The sequence below is a fragment of the Heloderma suspectum genome, chromosome 1 (genome assembly GCF_057233095.1).
Source record: "Heloderma suspectum isolate Gila_16-S chromosome 1, 16-S_ref, whole genome shotgun sequence".
NCBI classification, from domain to species: domain Eukaryota; kingdom Metazoa; phylum Chordata; class Lepidosauria; order Squamata; family Helodermatidae; genus Heloderma; species Heloderma suspectum.
The window spans coordinates 114,917,691-114,938,631 of record NC_139458.1 but is presented as its reverse complement, the minus strand read 5'-3'; the positions used below and the strand labels follow the sequence as shown (position 1 = coordinate 114,938,631).

The 20,941-nt window shown below is 40.7% G+C and overlaps 1 protein-coding gene across 6 annotated transcripts in view; it reads left to right on the top strand.

Moving 5' to 3' along the window:
* The window catches only part of SWAP70 (switching B cell complex subunit SWAP70), a 44,137-nt gene that overhangs the window by 11,062 nt on the left and 12,134 nt on the right, over positions 1–20,941 (top strand). For 3 of the 6 annotated variants that reach the window (XM_084854295.1, XM_084854288.1, XM_084854322.1), the window contains exons 2-7: positions 3,944–4,084; positions 8,090–8,263; positions 12,186–12,413; positions 16,171–16,317; positions 17,911–18,019; positions 20,057–20,238. In XM_084854295.1, the coding sequence (XP_084710421.1) occupies positions 3,944–4,084; positions 8,090–8,263; positions 12,186–12,413; positions 16,171–16,317; positions 17,911–18,019; positions 20,057–20,238 (981 nt within the window). The remainder of the gene's footprint in view (positions 1–3,943; positions 4,085–8,089; positions 8,264–12,185; positions 12,414–16,170; positions 16,318–17,910; positions 18,020–20,056; positions 20,239–20,941) is intronic. The other 3 variants (XM_084854312.1, XM_084854303.1, XM_084854331.1) reach the window with 2 other exon arrangements.

The window sequence follows — 20,941 nt, the reverse complement described above, 5'->3', positions numbered from 1 at the left end:
ATTACTCAGCTTATTATACACTAAATCTTTAAAGAGCCACAAGACTTTCTTTTTTCAAATTTGGTAAATGTTCTTTCTTTAAAAGCTGATTATATTTTGCTTGTTGTAAGTGGCTGAACAGACTTGTATGGTGTATCTCTCTCTGCCCTGTCTGGCATTTGGCAAAATAAAAGAAGTGAAAATAAAGGCTTTAATTTTGACAGCTTCTCTTTAAAGGCAGGGTACTTGGGTTTCTGATAGAAGGAAGCTCTGTTTTATGTGGCCACATTTTGCCTGCTAATGAATATTTTGTTTACCACAGTGTGGAAGAAAGCAGAAAACTAAGCTTCATTGAAGTCAATAGGATTTATGTGCATGTATTTAGAGTTGGGGATTACATTTCAATCTTTGCTCTTCAAGTATGCAGTCCTTGGTAGGTTATTACAGACTTTGTCAATGATACCTGCTGTTTAAAAACCAAAAGAGGGAAATTCCAGCTACAATCCTAAACATGCTTACCTGGAAGTAATGCTAATTGAAATAAATGACAATTATTGCAATTGAGCTGTTAGGCTCTCCTCCCTAAATTTGAAATCTCTGCCCTTTATCTTCACTGCATTGACTTATGAAGAAAGTCTAGCCAAGAAAGCAAGATCGTGAATACAGATGCCTGCATTCTTTCTGGTAATTTTTCTAGAGGAATTAAGATGCTCTATATTGCTGTACTTTAAGGATGACCAGTAGATTGAAGTCTCTTGTGTTTCTGATTATTTGTAAATCTTGTGCTAGGCATTTTCTCCAAGGAAGGTTTGCACAATTGTAGACCTGATTTTTCTATTTGTTTAGCAAAGTTGATCTTAATTTGCAAACTAGTTAATGTCTTTGTACTTTCAGTGCACGTTCTGCAAGCTTGGCTTTTGGCTATTAATTCTTGTAGAATCTACACTGGTAGATCAAAGCAGTCCTCAGAGCCAATACTGGTGTATTTTCAGTTTACTGTGGTAACCTTGATCTGAATAGTGAAATCTAGATGGATTGGTACCCAGTATGAACCAAGTTGTATCCACTGTTGCCAGCTTGCTCTGCCCTACAATCCTTCACAGTTCAAAGCAGATTTGTTTATTCCTGAAATTAGTCAGGAATACTTCTCATGAAAGGGCAGTTAATTTCCTCTTATGATCAAACATTTGTATATAATCAAATTCATTTGTTAACCAGTACAAGGAAGAGGTTATGGTCACAGTTGCTGTAATGTTGGGAAGTGCTTCTGCACAATTTTAACCCTAGCAAGTAAATTTACTGAACATTAAATTCCACATTCATTGTTTCAGTATTTGTGTATGATGACAGAGGAGTAAATCTGTGGGATCAGACAATTCACACTTGATCCTTGCTCTGAGTGTTTTTTATATGTTCATTTTTGTAGCCAGAAGAGATTCACGAGGGAGAGGGCCTTTTCTGTGGTGGCCCCCACTCTGTGGAACTCCCTCCCTAGGGAACTCTGTCATGCCCCCTCTTTAATGAGCTTCCGTTGTGCATTAAAAACGTGGTTGTTCAGGCAGGCATTTGGGGTGGGTTAGGGTATTTTAGAAAATGTTTTTATTGTAGAATTTTATTGTTTTAAACTGTTTTATTGTATATTGTACATCGCCCAGAGTGGCTGGGTGACCAGCCAGATGGGCGATTAATAAATTTAATAATAAATAAATAAAATAATAAATTCACACAATTTTGTGGAAGGAAAACAAATACTTTTGATGAGTGGCCTCATAGTTGCTGTACTCGTGAATTTGGGGGGAAACCGTCAAAGGAAATGATGACTTCATACTGACAGAGTTGACTTCTATCAGGATACACCCTCTTGTGCATTTCATGGAAAGTCACCCTAAAATCTTTGTTGGATATATGGAGCTGCCTTATACTGAGGCGAACCATTGGTCCATCCATGTAGCCCAATGCTCTGACTGGCAGCAGCTCCCCAGAGTTTCCTATAGAGGTTTTTCCCATCATCCTACTTTCTGACCATTTAACTGGAGATACATTCTATGACTAGTATCAAGGCAGCTGTTTTGCTTGCAAAATTCAGCTCATAGGTGATAATTCTGAATTAATTTTTGTCCAAAATCTTGCATACATGTGGTTGTAAAGCAGTGTTGATCCTGCAAAAGCAATATGAAAAATAAGAGAGAAATTCCAGGTTGGCATTTTTATTTGGCAAGTCTGTTTCCATGAAGCATCATAGTGCACAAGTGATGTTAAAGAGTGTGTTTTTGACTTTTTTGCTTCAGTTCGTTTTTTTATAGGAACTTACCAAGATTTTCATATTTCTTCATAAGCAAGCTGCAAAGAACTTCCTTTCCAGATCAGTTGCCATCTATAATTAATCAATCAATCAACTGTAAACATACAGAGGAAAAACAAGCACAATACAAACAAGCAGATTATATCCAGTTATTGTGTCACAGTGATTTAATTTTGTATAAAAATCATGCTTTGTACTAAACCTATTTTAAAACTTTTGCACCGAAATACTTTCCAGCATATTTTACACTTCTGTCAGGAAAAGCTTTGTTGTAAATCAAAAAGTCCCAGCCAGTGTTGCAAATTATCCACTTAAGATTTTATCTCCAGAGCTTGAAGCCTTTGAACTATCATAATTTCTAGCCTTGGCCTCACAGGTTGCTGAGCAGCTTGCCAAAGCAGCGAACCCTTTGGGCTATAGCCCTCCAGCAACACCGTGCTCGGGCTGTTGTGCCCCAGCGCCAGCTGGCTGTAGTAGCTGAGACACCAGACAATTTGAGGGGAAACAATCCAGTCCAGATACCTTGTTCTGTGAGGACAAAAACAAAGGTGGAGCTGCCTGTCCATGGTGGTGAGACAAAGTTCCAACAGGTCAGGAAGCAAGGGTCAATGACAGGGAGTCCTCAGCTTCCCTTCGCTACCCCTATCCCCAGTGATGTGCTAGTTTTCTATGTTCAGGAGACTTATTTCCCTGAAGGAGCCTTCCAGTATATGAGCCTTCACCCATACTCTGAAGTGTTACTTGAGACACAGATTTAATTCTTCATCACTGCTGTTTCTTGAGAATTAGGCCAAGTGGGGTGGGAGCAGAACTCTGAAGAAGTATCTTACAGTGGCACCTCTCGGAAACTGATAGTCACTTGAGTTTGTTTCAGTTTATAGGGGGAAACATATTTATAATTAATGCAAGGAAAGCATATCACCAGCTAGTCATAAGGAAGGCAAGTCTTGCCGTACCATCTGGGAAAGCAGAGTTGCCCTACTGAGGATTTAGTGAGTCTGCGAATATATGTGATCCAGCTACTTCCAAATAAGCATCTTCTGCATTGTCTTCCATTTACTGTCAAAGAGATCAAATGCATTTGTGTTTGATTCTGCTAAGTAGGCGGGGGGGGGGGAATTAAAATGATCACCTTTTTGAAAAGTTGTAGACAAGAAAGTTGTGGGGGCTAATGAAACAAGTAGCTCTGGATGAGCTTCACAAACACACATGATATTGCATTTGTAGAATGACATTTCAAGCTTGGATAGCTGAAGTGGGTATACTTACCCGTCTTCAAGCCAGTACAGTTTCTGGTAGAGCAACTCCCAGGTACATAAATTGATATTTTACAGTGTAGTACAACAAAATATTCCTGTTTGGGAGGATATTTTCTCTTCAGTCCAGAAGAAGTGAATCCTAGTTATGTTTGTGACTGTTCCTAGTGTCCCAGGAGAAAGGGGGTGGAGAACCCAACTTGCCCTTACCTTTTTTTAAAAAAAGATCTAGATAATGGATACCTCCTTAGTTCCAATGTTGTATTTAATGTATTTAATATTACCAGTGATACTATTGAAAATATATTTTTCCATCATTAAATACATCCTCTTTTCCCTTTTACTTGATGTGTACCGTTTTGCTATGTGTTGCTGCATTTTCATTGATTTTCTCTGTTTTTAATAGGTCCTTTCTCACAACTTGTGCACACTGCTGAATGTTCCACATGATCCTGTGGCCTTGGAAGAGCATTTTAGGGATGATGATGAAGGACCCGTTTCCAATCAGGGTTATATGCCTTATCTAAACAGATTCATCTTGGAAAAGGTATTGTCACAAATCCCTTGGCGCCCTCTATCCTTAAGCACTCACACACACAAATAGAGAGGCTTCAGTCTCATGCCTTTAATTCATTATTCACAGGTTCATTACAGAAGCAAATCCTCGAAGACCCTCTGGCTACAAAGGAATGCCTCCAGGGGATTCAGAATTGCACGCAGTTTGAAAGGGAGGCTTTTGGCTAGGCTAACTTAAGGAGGGAGGGCCCGCCCCGCGCGTGATGCTTCCCTGTGTAGCCTCTCACGTATCGCTAACCGGGTCGACCGTCTGAGCTCCGCCCCTGACGTTTCCCTGTTAGCTCTGCGGCGCCACCTCGCGTCTCTTAGGTCACAGCCCTCAGTCCCCTCCTCCTCCTACTCGCTGCTTCTCACAGAGGGGGGCAAGGGGGAAGCTTCATGCCCGGCCATCTGGGAGTTGGCAACCTGAGAAGCACGCCTGCCCATATCTGAACTGGCTTGTGAAAATGCCTCCCCCAGTTCTGGGTGCTCCTCTTCTGAATCTGAGCTGCTAACTATCTCCCTGCACTCAGAATCAATCCTGACAGGTATGTGTGTCTCTATCCTTGTAGTTGCGGTAGTTTAGTTTTGTGCTTTTGTTTTTAATTTCAAGTATTTTTATTGTTATCGAGCAGTAAAAAGTACAATCCAGAAAAGAGAAAAAAATAACATGAACTGTGAAGAGAGCCAGTGTTCAGAAGATACAGAAAAGTATTAGGGCTCAAAAAGCTCCAGAGTCACTAATGCAGAGTGACCTTCCAGAATGACTTATGAGAGGAAGTGCAGTGAAGCACTTGATGTGGTCTATGTCAGATGATGTAGAAAGAGCTTTTGCCTCTCTTCTGAATAACTTAAATTTGCATGTCTATTTTTCCACCAAAGATTCAGTAGTGCAAGTTCTGATAAAAAATCTCTCAGAGGACGTCCGTTGAATTGCACTATCCATGGCAAAAATGCTGTAGTTAGTTTTTGTTATGTTATGTTTTGTTTTGTGTTTTATATTAATTAATTAATTAATTACATTTCTATACCACCCGATAGCTGGAGCTTTCTGGGCAGTTCACAACTTATATGACAATTCAAGGCCATTGGACACAGAACTGTGAATGCAGCCAAAGCTTAGGTCGCTATTAGGATTGCTACTTTGAAGCAGTTGCCACTGCAGATGAAACAAGCTGCTTCTTGAACTAAATACTAGCATGTCTTACAGTTCTTATAACATAGCATTTTATAATTTGATCAGTCAGGCTCTGCCTTAGAAAGCTTGCAGTTGAGCTGATCATGTGGAAGTCGTGATTTTCCATGGATCCCCATGGTGTGTTTATGTGGTAATAAGAACAACAAATGTCTCTTTCCCACAGGGAATGTTACTGGTAGATGAGGCATCCAGGCATATACCTGTTCATTTCTGCCACTTGTGAAGCTGCATGGGGGAATTTTGTGATAGGTCTAAAGAGCAGCATTCTAGACATGCTACAACCGTCTTGTGGTTCTGACCACTCATGGTACTGCAGCTTGCTATTACTGATTTGACACTCTTAAAACAATGAGAGGGAGGAGATAGAACACTCCCAGAGTCTGTTTTCCCCACCCCCCACTTAAACATTTGAGTTAGGAAAGTCATGAGAACAGAGAGTGAGATGCATATAAACAAGTTTAATGACACTGAACACTATTTTTCTCAGCAATGACAAAGTTTAGGAGTGGGGGATGGGGGAACCCCCCAAAATACAACTTCCTTTTTTGGTACTTATAATTACACTTGACTGCAGTGAGGGTTTTAAAAGACATGGGCTCTGTTTCTTTTTAATTGTATTTGTTCTGTTTGACTGATTTCTGTCTTTTCTGAAATGTCGATGATTTGCTGAATATACCTATCTTGAAGCCAAGAATGATTACCATTGATTTCTTGTTTTAAATATTAAGAGGGAGAAAACATAGTATCATTTCACACCTCCTCCTTCCCCCTCCCACACTTGTCAGCTGATAGTGCCAACCATCTGTTAGGTATACATTATGGGAAATGGAATCTCCCCTTCCACCCCCACTGCTCAAGGGTGATTGAACCTATGAAACCCCTTTATGCAAAGGCAGTGGTTCATTCAGCCCAGTATGTACTGTGAGTGGCAGAGGTCCTTTAAGCCTGCAGCCTAAGTGTCAAACTACACGTTACATTAAATACGTAGCGTGCTGCTAAGTTGTTAAAATGTAATACTAAGTGCAGTGGCAGGGGTCATTGGGACCACAGCACACGGCGAGGGGGGGCTTAATCCTTCCCTCCCCAGCTGCAATCCTGACAAAAATTCCCTGATCCCACACTGCAGGGAGCCTTAGAAAAAAAGTTTCTACTGGTGCCAATGGGAGCTTTTTTCTAAGGCTACTTGCACTACAGGTAGACAGCTTTCATCACAGTTGCAGCTGGGGAGGGAAGGGTGAAACCTCCCTTTATGTACTGCAGTCCCACTGAAAATCGCCCACACACACACACAATATTGCATTTCTGAAATACAGACTTAATTGCACACTAAGTGTTTTAGTGTGCAATGTGTTGCTTGACCCTTAAGATACTTAAAACACACACACACCCCATTGATGCCAGGTATAGAAACTGGTGCAGTAGCTCCTCCCCAACAACTTTTTCCATTCCCCCAGATCTTAGGTAGAAGTCTTTCCCAGCCTGTTACACAAGATCACTCTTAACCAGAGATGCTAGGAATTAACTTTGAACCTTTGACATGTGATTCATGTACAGCCTCTTGCTGCACATGGATTGTCGTTGATGAATTGGGCACCTGTCTGAAAACCAGTTTTGTTAATGGCATGACTTGCATTCCAGTGGTTTTTGGATCAGTTTGCTTGGGCGGTACATCTTAATTTATCGTTGTATTGGGTGGATATGGGTAGCATTTCTCAGACAATAAACACTGGCATTTTTTGTGACAAGGATCAAGTAACATTGTAACAAGTCTCATAAATATTTTCCTCACTGCTGTGTTTGGTTGAAAACTGGAAACTTTGTCTAGCTGTATTCAGTGCAATTGTTCTGTTTTTCCAACTGGTGCCCATTCACAGATAACTCCAGATCATTTTCCTGTGAGCAGTAGTGACAATCTGTGCAAGAAAAACAATGAACTCTTGGCTCAACAGGAAATCTGTTATCCTGCTTCACATCTCCCACGTAAATCTAATTGACCACACCAGTCAAGCTCTCAAAATACTTCCTCTTGTGCTCCTGATTGCAAATGAATTATTTATCTAGCTCAGTGGGGAGAGTAGTTACCCTTTAACAAAGTCTACATTGTTGAGTCAAGGGAGCATGGAGAAATGCCCAGGCTGGCAATTCAATAAAGGGGAAGTTTGCATCTCTTCATTCCTTTTTGTTGGGAGTACTGAATTGCTGATACCCTTAATTAAGAATAAGTTGTGCTAAATCAAAAGGTGTCTTGAAGGCTCATGGTTTTAACTAACGTCTGTTTGAAGGATCATACTCAAGACTGAGTGACAAACTATTCCACATATTAATTCAGCCTGGTCTTGGAGGCAGAAAGGAAGCATCAGTGGTGATTGCCATGTCACTGCCATGTTAGCAATTTTCCACAGTCACCCTTAAGACATAAGAAGATTTGAGAGAACTGTGCATGCAGTCTGAAGTGGTGGCAACCTGTGCTAGCACTTACATTCTTCCTTGAGCAATTTGTACAGCTGGCTTAGATCTGCTCTGTCCAGTTTTAAATACAGGATGGTGTTGAGCTAGCTACATGCACTAGGAAGAGGCCCACAAAGTCAACATGTGATTTAGGGTGTAAGCCTATGCAGATTTAGACAGAAAAAGTCCTACAACTCCCAGCATGCCCCAGGAAGCATAGCTTCAGGTCTCTTGAGAAAACCTTTTCAATTTCTGCAGGTGTGGGGATAGAAGTCTAGGCATCTTGCCAGTTGTTTGTATATTTCTCCACATCTTTACATCTTTGACATTGCATTGCTTTGTTTTTACTAGGTTCAAGGAAACTTTGACAAAGTTGAATTAAATAAAATGTGTTGGACTCTGTGTGCCAAAAAGAACCTTAAAAGAAATACCTCGCTCCTTTCTGATGATGATGCTTTTAAAGTGTGGGTCATCTTCAATTTTCTATCCGAGGACAAATATCCACTTGTCATTGTACCGGAGGAGGTAGGAAATAATTGTTTCAAGTATGCAAATATTCTTCTAGCTGTGTCTAAATTGGCTGTGTTTCTCTGGAGTTTATTGTTCTGTTGAAGAGGCTGAAAAAACAATATTGACTAGCAATGTTGTCCTGGCAGTGAAAAATGTAATTCCCACCCAGCCCCGCCCCGCCTTACTCCCAAATAATTAACATGATCCAGAGAGTTTCTTAAGCTCAAGTATGGGGGTTGATCTCATCTAGTACACCTTTTATTCCTTAGTGCAGCTGACTCCTATGTCATATTTATTATATTATTATTACATTTTTATCCTGCCTTTTCCCCTCTCTTGCAAGGTATTCAAGGCAGTTTACATGGTCTTCCTCCTCTTCATTTTATCCTCACAACAACTCTGTGAAGTACATTGGGCTGAGAGTGAGTGACTGGCCCAAAGTCACCCAGTGAGCTTCAAAGCCAAGTGGGGACTAGAACCCAGCTCTCCTGAGTCCCAGTCCAACACTCTAACCCCTACACCACACTGTCTCTCAAACTGCTTTTAAAACTTGCTTCATTTTCAAAAACAGGTGGTCATGTGTTCTTGAAAGGAAAGCCTAAAGTTGGATATACACACCTAGGTTTTTATGTTCTTTGGATCCTGGTCACTGTTGTAGTGATATATTTTAGATTGCGAGACTAAAAATATATTGTACAGTTTTGTAAATTCTTCATAGAATATGCTGATGAACCCTTGTTCATGATAACCATGGAGCTAATTGTGCTTCAGTTTGTGAAGAACCGCTTGAGACAGAGTCTACAGTCTCTCCCCCCTCTTTTCCCCTCATCTCTTGGAGCACATATTCTCGATATTTAGAAATGCCAAAAATGTGTCTTAAGCCCTTGCTTCTCTGGTAATGTGTCATGTCTGCTAATGCTATTGTGGTACATTCTGCACCCGTAGTGCAGACTCGGGCAGCTGACTCATGTTGCTTCTCTGCTGCCTTCATATCAAACATAGGGATACTGGAAGGCTTGGAAGAATGAGGTCCTTGTGCGCATGTCAAGCTCTCCATATTAAAACATGGTGCTGCTTCTGCTTATTGTCTAGTGCAGGGGTCCCCAACCCCCAGGCCACGGACTGGTCCCGGTCCGTGGCCTGTTAGGAACTGGGCCGTACAGCAGGAGATGAGCGTAGGGGTGTGTGAAACCCCCTTACCTTGGGTCCATGGGGGTCCGTGGGGGGGAGGTGATCCCTCCCTCCCCCCGGAATCCTCGCCGGCCCTGGCCGCTGACGGACTTCTGGCCGCTGGGATGCAAATGGCGTCCGCTATGCGGACGCCATTTGCATCCCTGTTCGTCAAGTAATAGGCTACGTAAATCTTTACATAGCCTATTACTGCAAAGTAATACATGTAATGCACTTGAATCATCCCAAAACCATCCCCCCCAGTCCATGGAAAAATTGTCTTCCACAAAACCAGTCCCTGGTGCCAAAAAGGTTGGGGACCGCTGGTCTAGTGGTCACTGAATCAAAGCCACATGTATGTGGCTTGCTAGTAAAGTGGCTAAACAAGGCTCTCATTTGTCCATCGATCATTCACAGTCAGTACAGGTTGACATCAAGTTTTGTCGAGATTGGCTAACCATAATGATTCCTGAAATAGATACCTGTGCCTTTGTCTATAAACTTGCATATATTCATATACATTGGTATGAACGCCTAATTGCTACAAATGCCTAATTGAATGGTGTGATGATTTTTTTTTAAGAGTAATATTAATTTAAGCTAAACTTCTTGAGTTTTGTTTTGCTGTTTTAGCAACTGGACAATAGGAGCAGTTGCTGGCATGTTTCCAAACTGAGCATGAGAAAGCATGAGTGAACTCACTTGTTTCTCGCTATTGTTTAACAGCTATTGAAGCTACTGAAGCAATGCTAACAATGTGGCTTAAGTGAACACACCAGGCTACAGACCTCTGAACTTCTTATCTGAAGGAATGGATACTTGGAAAGGTTTTTTGAGAAGTGGTTTATGATATATGGCTTTTATAGGACAGCGCTATGATACAATGTAGAATATTCTGTTGCTAAGGAAATGGCTGGAATGTGTATGGAGTAGCTATGCTAGGTAGTTAGTTAGTTAGTTACATTTATATCCAGCCTTTCCTTCAAGAAGCCTAAGGTAGCGTACATGATCCTCCTCCTCTCTATTTTATCCTCAGAACAACAGTGACTGGCCCAAAGTCGCCCAGTGAGCTTCTGGTCAAGTGGGGACTAGTCCTATTCCAACACTCTAACCATGACATATTGGTTGTTGCTCACCTTTGTATGTTCACATTCATTCCTGATCCTGTTAAGCATAGCAATCTGTGCCCTTTTTCTTTTGAAAGATGTTGGTTACTAGGCATGCAGATAGGTCTAAGACAAGGGTAAGGATGGGCATAGTGTTGGTTGATGTCTTAAAGGCACTAATGGCTCCAAAAAACTGGGATGGGAGAAGCAGTGGTATTCCACTATGCAGTTCCTAGGGGGAAGAGTCATTTTCAGGTACACTCTCACTCAGGTTAAAAGTTGCAGATGCCACAAACATGTCTCTTAATTTCGCCGCCCTCCCTCTCAGTCTTCCACCTGTGTTTTCCACCTATTCCACAACTATAATGACAAAAGAGGGTTTCAGATGAAATCCCTCATACATTTAAAGAACGTGTGATGGTGCTGTGCAGGCTATCCCTGCTTGCTTAGCGATGATGCAACTGGCAGCCATATCACCTTCCCATCCAGTCCTTTGGTGTGCATGAGAAGGGGCCCTATGTGCTGATTGGCCTTCGTAGATAGAGTTCTTTCTCCATGCCTGATTTAGCCCAGAATCACCTTGGTGTGGAGGAGCTCTACATGCATATGTTGGTGTGCACGTCAAGCCCCTTCTCATGTGCACTGAATGCATGACTGTGGGGAGTGTGGCCAGTGTGCACATCAGCAGCAGTGAGGGAGGGCTGACAGGCACGACACTATGCTTCTCTTGCTGATGTGTGAGGAGGACATAGAAGATGCTGATTTCCTTCCCTCTTTTTTTTTAAAACCCCCCATTGTTCTGACTCGCAAGACAGTTGTAAGGAACAATTTTTAAATCGAGTGGGTGCTTATCATCCTTTTTATAATTAATTCTTAAGAACTGATCTGTTTTTTTCCATAGAACTGAGGAAAAGTCTGAAGATCTTTTGCTTATGTGCATGTTGGCAATAAATTATGGGATTCTGTTTTTGGTTCTACATAGTCTCCTAAAAATCAGAAGCTGAGGACAGCAGTGTCTTGGACAGGGCCACCGACTTGGTTGGCTTTAAAAGAGGATTAGAATAAAATCATGGAGGATAAGGCTATCAGTGGCCATTAGTCATGATGGCTATATATATCGATTACTTCCAATATTAGAGGCAGTATGTCTCTGAAGACCAGTTGCTGGGTAAGATGAGCAGGGGTTGCTATTGCACTCATGTCCTGCTTGTGGGCTTCCCATTGGAGCATCTGGTTGGGCACTGCGGGATCAGAATCTTGGACTAGATGGGCCTTTGGTCTGATCCAGCATGGCTTTTCTTGTGTCTCTCTTGCCTGCTGAGGAGAGCTGGGTCATTTTAAGCTTCTGAGCATATTTACATGATTCAGGAATTTAGTGGGTAACTCGCTTGGATAAGCAGCCTCACCTTGGGATTCTTTTCATGCATTGTTAATCCCAAGGTGTAGTATAGCACTTTCCCCCAATTAGAGTCACTTTTGTTTGCTCTGAATTACAGGGAAGGGTCCTTTGACCATATGAACGCTGTCTCTGTGGTTGGTTGATCCAGCCCCAGAGGTGACAACAGTCGTGTAGGAAGAGCCACTGTTCCAAGTCATTTTTAGCTAGATGATTAGCTGTTCTGTTTGCTCAGGGTCTGTGTGTCTTTTGTGTGTGTGTACAGATTGAATACTTGCTTAAGAAGCTGACAGAAGCCATGGGACTAGGCTGGCACCAAGAACAGTTCGAACATTACAAGATCAGCCTGGATACCAATTGGGAAGGTCTTTCTGCCTGGGAATTGATTGAGCTCATCAGAAGTGGTCAGTTTAGCAAAGGGATGGATAGACAAACAGTGTCTATGGCAATTAATGAAGTCTTCAATGAACTGATATTAGATGTATTGAAACAGGTAAGATCTACATACAAGTGCTGAAATACTAGCACAAATGATTTATACACAGAGTAACTTATGCCTATACTATTGATGCTTTTTTTAAGTGCTCTCAAAATGTTTGTGGTAAGAAAAGCTGAATTCTGGAACCTGTATAGAAATCATTCACATTAATATAGCCTGAATATATTTCCCAATTTCATGTAATTTTAATCCACTTCTGCTAGTCTTGAGAGGGACAAAGAAAGATTAAAGGCCCTGATTGCTGGAAATCCTTCACTACCTCCCCTGTGGCTTCTGAGACTTCAGCAACTTGTTAAAGCCATCTTTGCAGCCTTAAAAGCTAGACACTTGCTTGCTTTAAAAAAAGAAAGAAAAAAAGTTAAGGTTCTCAGGATTCTGGATGCTGTGTATCAGTTTCTACAACTGCTTGGTGCAGTCACAGAATGCACCATAGTCTTCATTCTACAGCAGCATCTCTGAGTAAAGACTGAGAATAATAATTGAACTTTTCAGGTGGTATTCTTAGATCTTTCCCTAATGAACAGCTTAGGCTTGGGGTGGGGGGCTTATTGACTAATAAGGAAATTCAGCTAGATCAAGGCATGTTAACACATTTCTAGTTGTTACATATAAAGGGGAAAAAAGAAGATGGGCTAATAATCTTTACTATATCATCATTTTTGTTCATGCAAGTGTCCCTGCAGGTCACTCCTGTGATAGTGACTTAGTTGGGACCATGTCACATTCTGATTGGGGTGACTGGAAACGCACTGCTGGCCAACATGCTGATTATCATGTTTTAATTTATGTATAATATATTGATATTCGGGATGTGTTAAATACAGGGAAGATACTTCTTGTAGAATTTCCTGACTGGAACATAAAGTTTTCTACAAAAACTTTGCAAGCAACTTAGTGTGGTGCCTCAAGTTTGAATATCCCTTGAAACATGCAGCCATGTGGTGTGATAAAGAGGAAGCAAGGATCTTCTCAGAAGCCCAGGTGCATGGGTGGAGGTAGTGGTGGGAAGTTTGCTTAAGTGAAACACCCCTAGTGGTTTAGTTTCAGTTTAACCAAGACTGTTAAGGATTTCTGCACAGTTGACCCAAAGGTGTCAGATGATGCATTGGCATTTCCAGGGGAATAATTCCCTTTGTGCACCATTGAGATGAAATGCCTTTTGATTAGACTGCTCAAGACAGGCTTCTGATCAAATATCAAAAAATAAGATAGGTCATAGTGCTGGATGGAACCTGATAGATCACCAAATTCTATTCCTGCCTGAAGCTGGGATATTTTATGCCTGAAGCAACCTTCCCCAGCCTGGTGCCCTCCAGTTGTTTTGGACTTATCAGCCCTAGCCAGCAAGGTCAGGAATGCTGGGATTTGTAGTCCAAAACATCTGGAGGGCACCAGATTGGGGAAGGCTAGTCTAAAGCATCGTTCTAAAATTCCTGTCCTGCCTTTCATTGTGCACTTTCCCTTGAGAAAGGCTTTCTGTCTACTTAGGATGGTTGCCATATTGCTAAAACTACTCTTATAGTTGGGAAGTTGCTTCATGAAGATTCACCTCGTACTCTGGTTGTGTGTTATCCTAAAGTTAATAGTAGACTTCCCTCCCATCAGTAAAATGATGGGTTGTATCCTGAGACTATGTACCTCTAAATATTTCTGGAACAAGTGTGCAGGATGGATCAGTTGGTGAATGTAGGTTTGCTTCCATTGATCCAGCCAGTCACTAGAATAAGTGCATTAGTCCAGGCTTACAGATCTTGTGCTGTTGCCTTAATAGCAGCACTAAAATTCAGGCTTCTTGGAGCAAATGTAAGGAAGTTTTTTCAACGATGGAATTCTGTGCGTTCTGCACCTTTGTGAATGGTCTCCTATGAACTTGGTTACGCTTTGAAGGCTCATAAAAATTAAATTCAGGCTTTTTGTTAGTTGCCCGGGATGAGTCACATATGATTCTGGCTGAGCAGAGGAATAGTAGAATGAAGGGGTTGGTGGTTGGCTGCATCTACAACAAAGCTACCAGGTGCCAGGAGCTCTGACATGAAAACTGTTCAGAGATAATGTTGTATCTGCATGCACCACTCTCCCTGCATTTATGCTGCTCTGCAACCAAAGGATAACAAGAGCGCTGAGTACCAGCTTCTAGACAGAGAGAGGCTGACTTGCTCTGCCATTTCTCTCATTTAAACCTGTTCTGAGTCAGTGAATGTATGTGTAGGCAGGTAATTTATGTTTTAAAAAAGCTCCTTAAGGCTGATTTAGTTTAAGAAAATAGAATGTTTTAGCCCAACATTCCCTGGACTTGGTATGTTTTTCAGACTTTATAGAATCAGGGAAACACACCCGAATGGTTTCTGTTGGTTCTTTAGGTATTATCTGAAAATGATTAACCTCTAAAGGGCAAAATTGTAGTTTTGTTGTTATTATTGCTGTTGCTGCTGCTGCTGGTTTTATTGTCGGCTATTATTGTTGTTTTTATTGCTTTTTTATTTTTTTATGTATTTTATTGTTGTGAGCTGCCTTCAGTGGGCTTCTGCCCTGAAAGGCAGCCAAGAACATTTTAAAATAAATATAAATTAAAAAAAATCCCTGTTTCCCACCAGTTTGATTAGCTTTGAGTGCATTATATATGCAGGCTTTTTTGTCTTACCTTATATAAAGCAGCTCTCATTCCAGATTCCTCTTTCATAATGCAACAATTTCAGAGCAACTTGTTCACAAATGAAAAGAATCTTGTGGTGAAGTTAAAAGGCAGGGGAGATAGGGCAAGTAACTATAATTCTATTGAACTGCTTTCCTAAAATCTTGTCAATGTCCTCTTTAAAACCAGATAATTTAGTTTTGAATAAATAATGGAATGGTCTCTCTTTAAACTTTCATTTCTCACTCTTTCTGTGTGGTACCATTTTGAATAACTTTACCCAAATTGGATAAAACCCAATAGGTATGTGCCCCGCTCTTTTTAAATGTACAGTAGAGCCATTTTAACACTTGCATGCATAGTTAGCACCCAGGTAACGTATGCTGAAGATAATCTGTGCACTCAAGGGTCAAATTCTTGTGTGTCATAATTTATTTTTTTTAATGAACATCCTATAGGAGAAGGACAAAATACACTGCCCCCTACTGGGCTTTTCTTCATCTTCTAAGTTTAGGAATGAGATATGGTGCAGCTATACAAGTATCTTGGAATTGCTAATGAAGATATGGGGGCCCATTCTCACAGGGATTTATATGCTCATTTAGTGCTTGCATGCATATTTTGAATTGAATCCATGCTGGGTCCATGTCCATCTTCATGGAAGTTGAGGAAAACCTAACTGGGTTGTGTGAACTGTGGTATCTGCATGATACAGTGTGAGATACTATGGTGGTTCGGGCATAATATTAAACCATGGTTTGGCATTGCCTGAAGAAGCGGTCAGGAGCCTAATGTTCATTCACTTACACAGGTTTGCTATTTTTATTGCCACTTTATAATTTCTAGCTGGCATGGATTACATGTTTTTTTCCTGACTTAGATAGGTTTTAAATACTCTTCCCACATAAGGAGAAAAAAATGGAATTATCTTGATGGATTTTCATTAGCTATGATTTTTAAATGTTATCTCTGAACGTTTACAAAGATTGTATTAAAGGGCCTGATCCATGTCTACTGAAATGAATACACATACTTCTATTTGCTGTATTTGTATTTCAGATCAAAACTCTAGGCCAGAAATTCTGACGTTAAGTAAATGAATCATTTTATATTCTACAGGGTTATATGTGGAAGAAAGGCCACAGAAGGAAAAACTGGACAGAACGTTGGTTTGTCTTAAAACCCAATGTTATATCATACTATGTGAGTGAAGATTTAAAAGATAAAAGAGGAGATATAGCACTGGATAGCAACTGTACTGTAGAGGTAAAAATAAATAAATGAAATGTTACAGACACAGGAATGTTCTCTTTTCCAGGAGGATGGATACCAGGCAAACTTACTTTTTCTTTAAGAATTGTTTCATTCTGTTGGACTATTTCTGGAGTTTTAACCTTCATCAGTAACACAATACAGTGATCACCATCTTTGCTCCTATGTCCAAATACAGAAAACATTGTAAAGAGGATGCAAATTTGTTGCATGTGCATACTGTTCCATTAATTAAGATGACAGGTTTTATGAACGTGTGTTTATGAAAATCGAGAAGTAATTATTTTTATGTTGTTTCAAGCTTCCATTGATAACAGTTTAAGTTTCAAATACAGTGTTTTATAAACCACTGTCATCCAAATGGTTCTAAGAACACTGCTGGGCCAAGAAACATGCTGTATTCCTACTGATACAGGAAAAAGCAGAATGTAAGGAGCAGCTGTCCCTTTCACTCTGCTTTAGTTACACTACAGTCCATGGCAGAGTACAGTCCCTTTCATTCTTGTGAATCAAAGATGCTGATTATCTCTGAGATAAGCAAGTAACATTAGCTGTGTTAGGGCACAAGCCTACAAAGACTATTTTGGGAGTTGGATGTGTCTTATATTTATTTTTTTATTTATTACATTTCTATACTGCCCACTAGCCAAAGTTCTCTGGGCAGTTTACAAGACTGCCATAAAACCATAAAATGAAATAAGACAGTAAAACATAATAAAAACAGAAGTTTAAAACAGAATAAAACCAAAGTAGTACCCAAGATAAAAGCCATCTGCAGTGCAAAGACCTAAAAATGCACTAACACAATTTTTAAAATGGAAGAGCTAAAAAGCCTGGGAAAATGAAAAGGTATTTGCCTGGTACTGAAAAGAGCGCAATGTCTTGTAGCGCACCCAGCTCATGCAGTCACATGTCCCTGAATCTTTTGCCTGTATTAGTCCCCTGCTACCCATGTAGGTCATGGTAAAGAGTATGGGAATAGTGCAACCTCCACAGTAGACTGTAATATGTGAGCATGGGGATGTCCAGCATGGAAAAATTACCTGCTTTTCCAGAAACACCATGACCAGTGGTTCTGGTTGTGCACAGTACTGGTCAGTGAGTCCTAGTAGCTATAGTGTGGATATGCGCAAAACTGCAGGTCAACAACCTACTGTTATCAAATGGTATCTGTCAAAAGGCAAATTCTATGTTCTGTTCCAGAAAACAGGAAAAATGGAATTACCACGATTTTGTACTACTAGTTTGTTTTTGGAGATAACTTTAATGGTGACATAACATTAATTCATGCTTATGCAAGTATAGTTTTGGAGCAGGTGGTGTCCATATATTCAGTGAATGTGTTTGTGTGCATGTGTGAGAGAGATCTCTCTATGTCTCATTCACACTCACACACACATAATATATAAATGAAAGCGGGAGAGATCTGGTTGGTTCTTTGGGTGTATTCGTCTGCACTATATTCATATTTGTTTCTTCTGAACTAACTCTTACTAGAAGAGTTATATTTACAAACACTTTTGTGTGTATATCAATACAATGCTATATTGTATATCAGTTGATAGGAAATGATTTTTCTTCTATTAGGCCCTGCCTGACAAAGATGGAAAGAAATGTCTCTTTCTTATAAATAGCTTAGAGAAATGTTTTGAAATCAGTGCCTCTGATAAGAAGAAGAAACAGGAGTGGATTCAAGGTAAGAATGAACTGGCACCTTTAGGGATTTTAAGGTTATTTGGGGAAAAGTCCCAAAATAGGTAATAAATTTGGATTGTGAAATTTAGGCATATACATAAACTCAGAAAAAGAAATAATTTTAGCAGAAGCCCCTCTAAATGGTGCCTTTTTAATATCTGTCATTTAGCAAGAAATAAAGTTTTTAGGATGATAGAAACTGCAAAAATATCGATTGCTAATAATTGCAGCAACCTGACAGAGTAAACAATTTCTCAGTTCTGACAATAGTACTCTGTACTCTCTCTTGTGTGCATAGACTGCCTCTCTGACTCTCCCACCATAGAAGCATCATAGTACAGAAATAAACTACCATTTCGCTTTTGTGGTAGGAAAGCTACTTCAGCTATAATTATATTGGCTCATAATTGAGACACTTGCTTACCAGCAGAGTGTACTGGCATTTCAGTAGTACAGACAGTACACATGCAAATTTAGGAAAAAAATACAGGCTTTGGGAACTAAAAGAGAGGATGATGTCAAATAGTACTGGAAAGCCCATACCTCTGTTTGTATTTTTAACTATTTTTAATATTAATTTATAAGGGAACATGCCTAGATAATAAGCTGCCAACCTCCCAGACTCATTTCTCAAAGCTGTCAGTATGGGAAGAGCAAGGAGAGAGCTGAGGGGGCAAGTGCATAGCATCTCTGGATTGGAGAGATCTGAGTTCAGGTCTCTACCTCTGCCAGAGACTGACTTATGTTCAGTTCTCCATTACAAGTTGACCTAGTATACAATCTTCAAGCAATGAGGTGGTACTGAATTTAATACTTATTGTGAGACCAAAAACCTGAACAAACCATATATTCTAGAGTACAAGTTCCTTTTTTGTTATTAGCTGGTACTGCAACTTGCTTAGTCCTGCCGCCTTTTCATATGCCTATTGTAATCTGGAAACTGCATGTCAGTCTACAGAAGAAGTGGCTGTCTACTGAGTCCAACCACTGGTCCATTGTTCTGGCCCAGTATTATCTACCCTGCCTTGCAGTGGCTCCCCTACATCTCAGGCAGAGGCCTACTTACCCGAGATCCCTTAACGGGAGATGCCAGGGGTTGAATGTGGAACCTCCTGTTTACGTATTATGTGCTCTATCACTGAGCTACAGTCCCTCCCCAAATCTGGTATATACTCAGATCCTGAACAGGTTAACTTGAAAGTAAGTCCCACTGAGTTCAGAGAGATACATGGAATTAGGTATAATTAGGCTCCATTAGGCTGCAGTCCTAGGGGCTGCATGTGGCCTGTAAAGTAATTTTTTCTGGTTCTGGGAACATAGGAAGCTGCCTTATACTGAGTCAGACTATTGGTCCATCTAGCTCAGTTTTATTTACACTGACTGGCAGCTGCTCTCCAGTATTTCAGACAAGAGTCTTTCCCAGCCCTACCTGGAGATGCCAGGTATTGAACCTGGGCCATTTTCATGCAAAGCATGTGCTGTCCCACTGAGCTATGCCCCTTCTCCCTTGTCTTACCAAAGTTTGATTTGTAACTATCAAGCCTTTACTGGCAAATCTAGCTTGGCTTTGCCATAATCTGACCACCTGTGAAGTGGTTGGGTTTGGTGACAGTGTGGTGCAGTGGTTAGAGTATTGGACGGGGACTGGTGAGACCCGGTTTCTAGTCCCCACTTGGCCATGAAGCTCACTGGGTTGTTGTGAGGATAAAATGGAGAAGAGGAGGATCATGTATGCTGCCTTGGGCTCCTTAGAGGAAAAGGCGGGATAAAAATGTAAAATAAATAAAACAAATAAATACTTCTGGCCACCACACCAGTGTGTGGAGAACAGATATGAATACAAAACTAGTCATCGTGGTGTAGTGTACAATCCTGTGTAGGGAGTTACAGTAATGCAGGACTGGAAGGTACCAGGCTAACAGCTGGAGTAAAAAAATGTGTGTGCTTAAGCCAAAAATAGTATTGTGGCTTTTTAATCAATAGAGCATAATTGTTCTCTCTACTCTTTTTAAAAAAATGTCAACAACAATTCAAACAGCCATTCAGACAACTGTAAATCTGCTAAGGTTAAGCAGCCCTCCACCTCACAAAGAGGCACGCCAGAAACGTAAAGAATTACGTCAGAAACTGCAGGCTGAACAAGAGGAACTGGAGAGGCAAATGAAAGAGCTCCAAGTGGCAAATGAGAACAAGCAGAAAGAACTGGAGACTGTCCGAAAGGTGGGTGCAGGCCTCAGGCCCTTTCTTCTGTGTCATCCCATAACTTTAAACTTTTGCTATAATTCATACGTCTTGAGGCAATGTATGTTTCCCGACTGCAGTTAAATGTAGTCTGCTCCTGATATAAGATACTAAAATAATGTGGTAGAATGCCCTGGCACTATGTCCTATTATATCTGACCCAGATATAATACTCAAACTATGAATTGTCTTCTCCCTAAATCGAATGTTAGATACAATCAGAGAGGGAAAGGAGATGCTGAATGTGCTCGCTAATATTTCTGTTACTGTATTGCCACAGGAAATAGGCAATCTTACACAATTCTTTCATAGCAGAAGTTTCTGGGAGATTATGCTTCTCCCCCGCCCCCCATGACTGAGGGGGAGGAAATGTTTGTTTCTACCCCACAAAGACTGAGGGAGGGTGTGTGTATTGTGTTAGCTTTAAAATAAGAGCTGTTACTCAAAACGAAAAATATGTGTAATAAAGCCACAGTTTTTTTATTGGGAAGATCCGGCTAATGTAAAAGTGTTGTGCTGTTACTCCCGTAATTTCAACATTGCTTACCTTGACCTTTCTTGGATGGTGCCAGGCATACAATTCAAGCTTGAAGGGCATTTTCAGGCCTGGGAGAAGATAAGAGTCTCAGATCCTTGGCATTTCCTTCCTGCTCCTTTATATATGCATAGACATAATGTACAC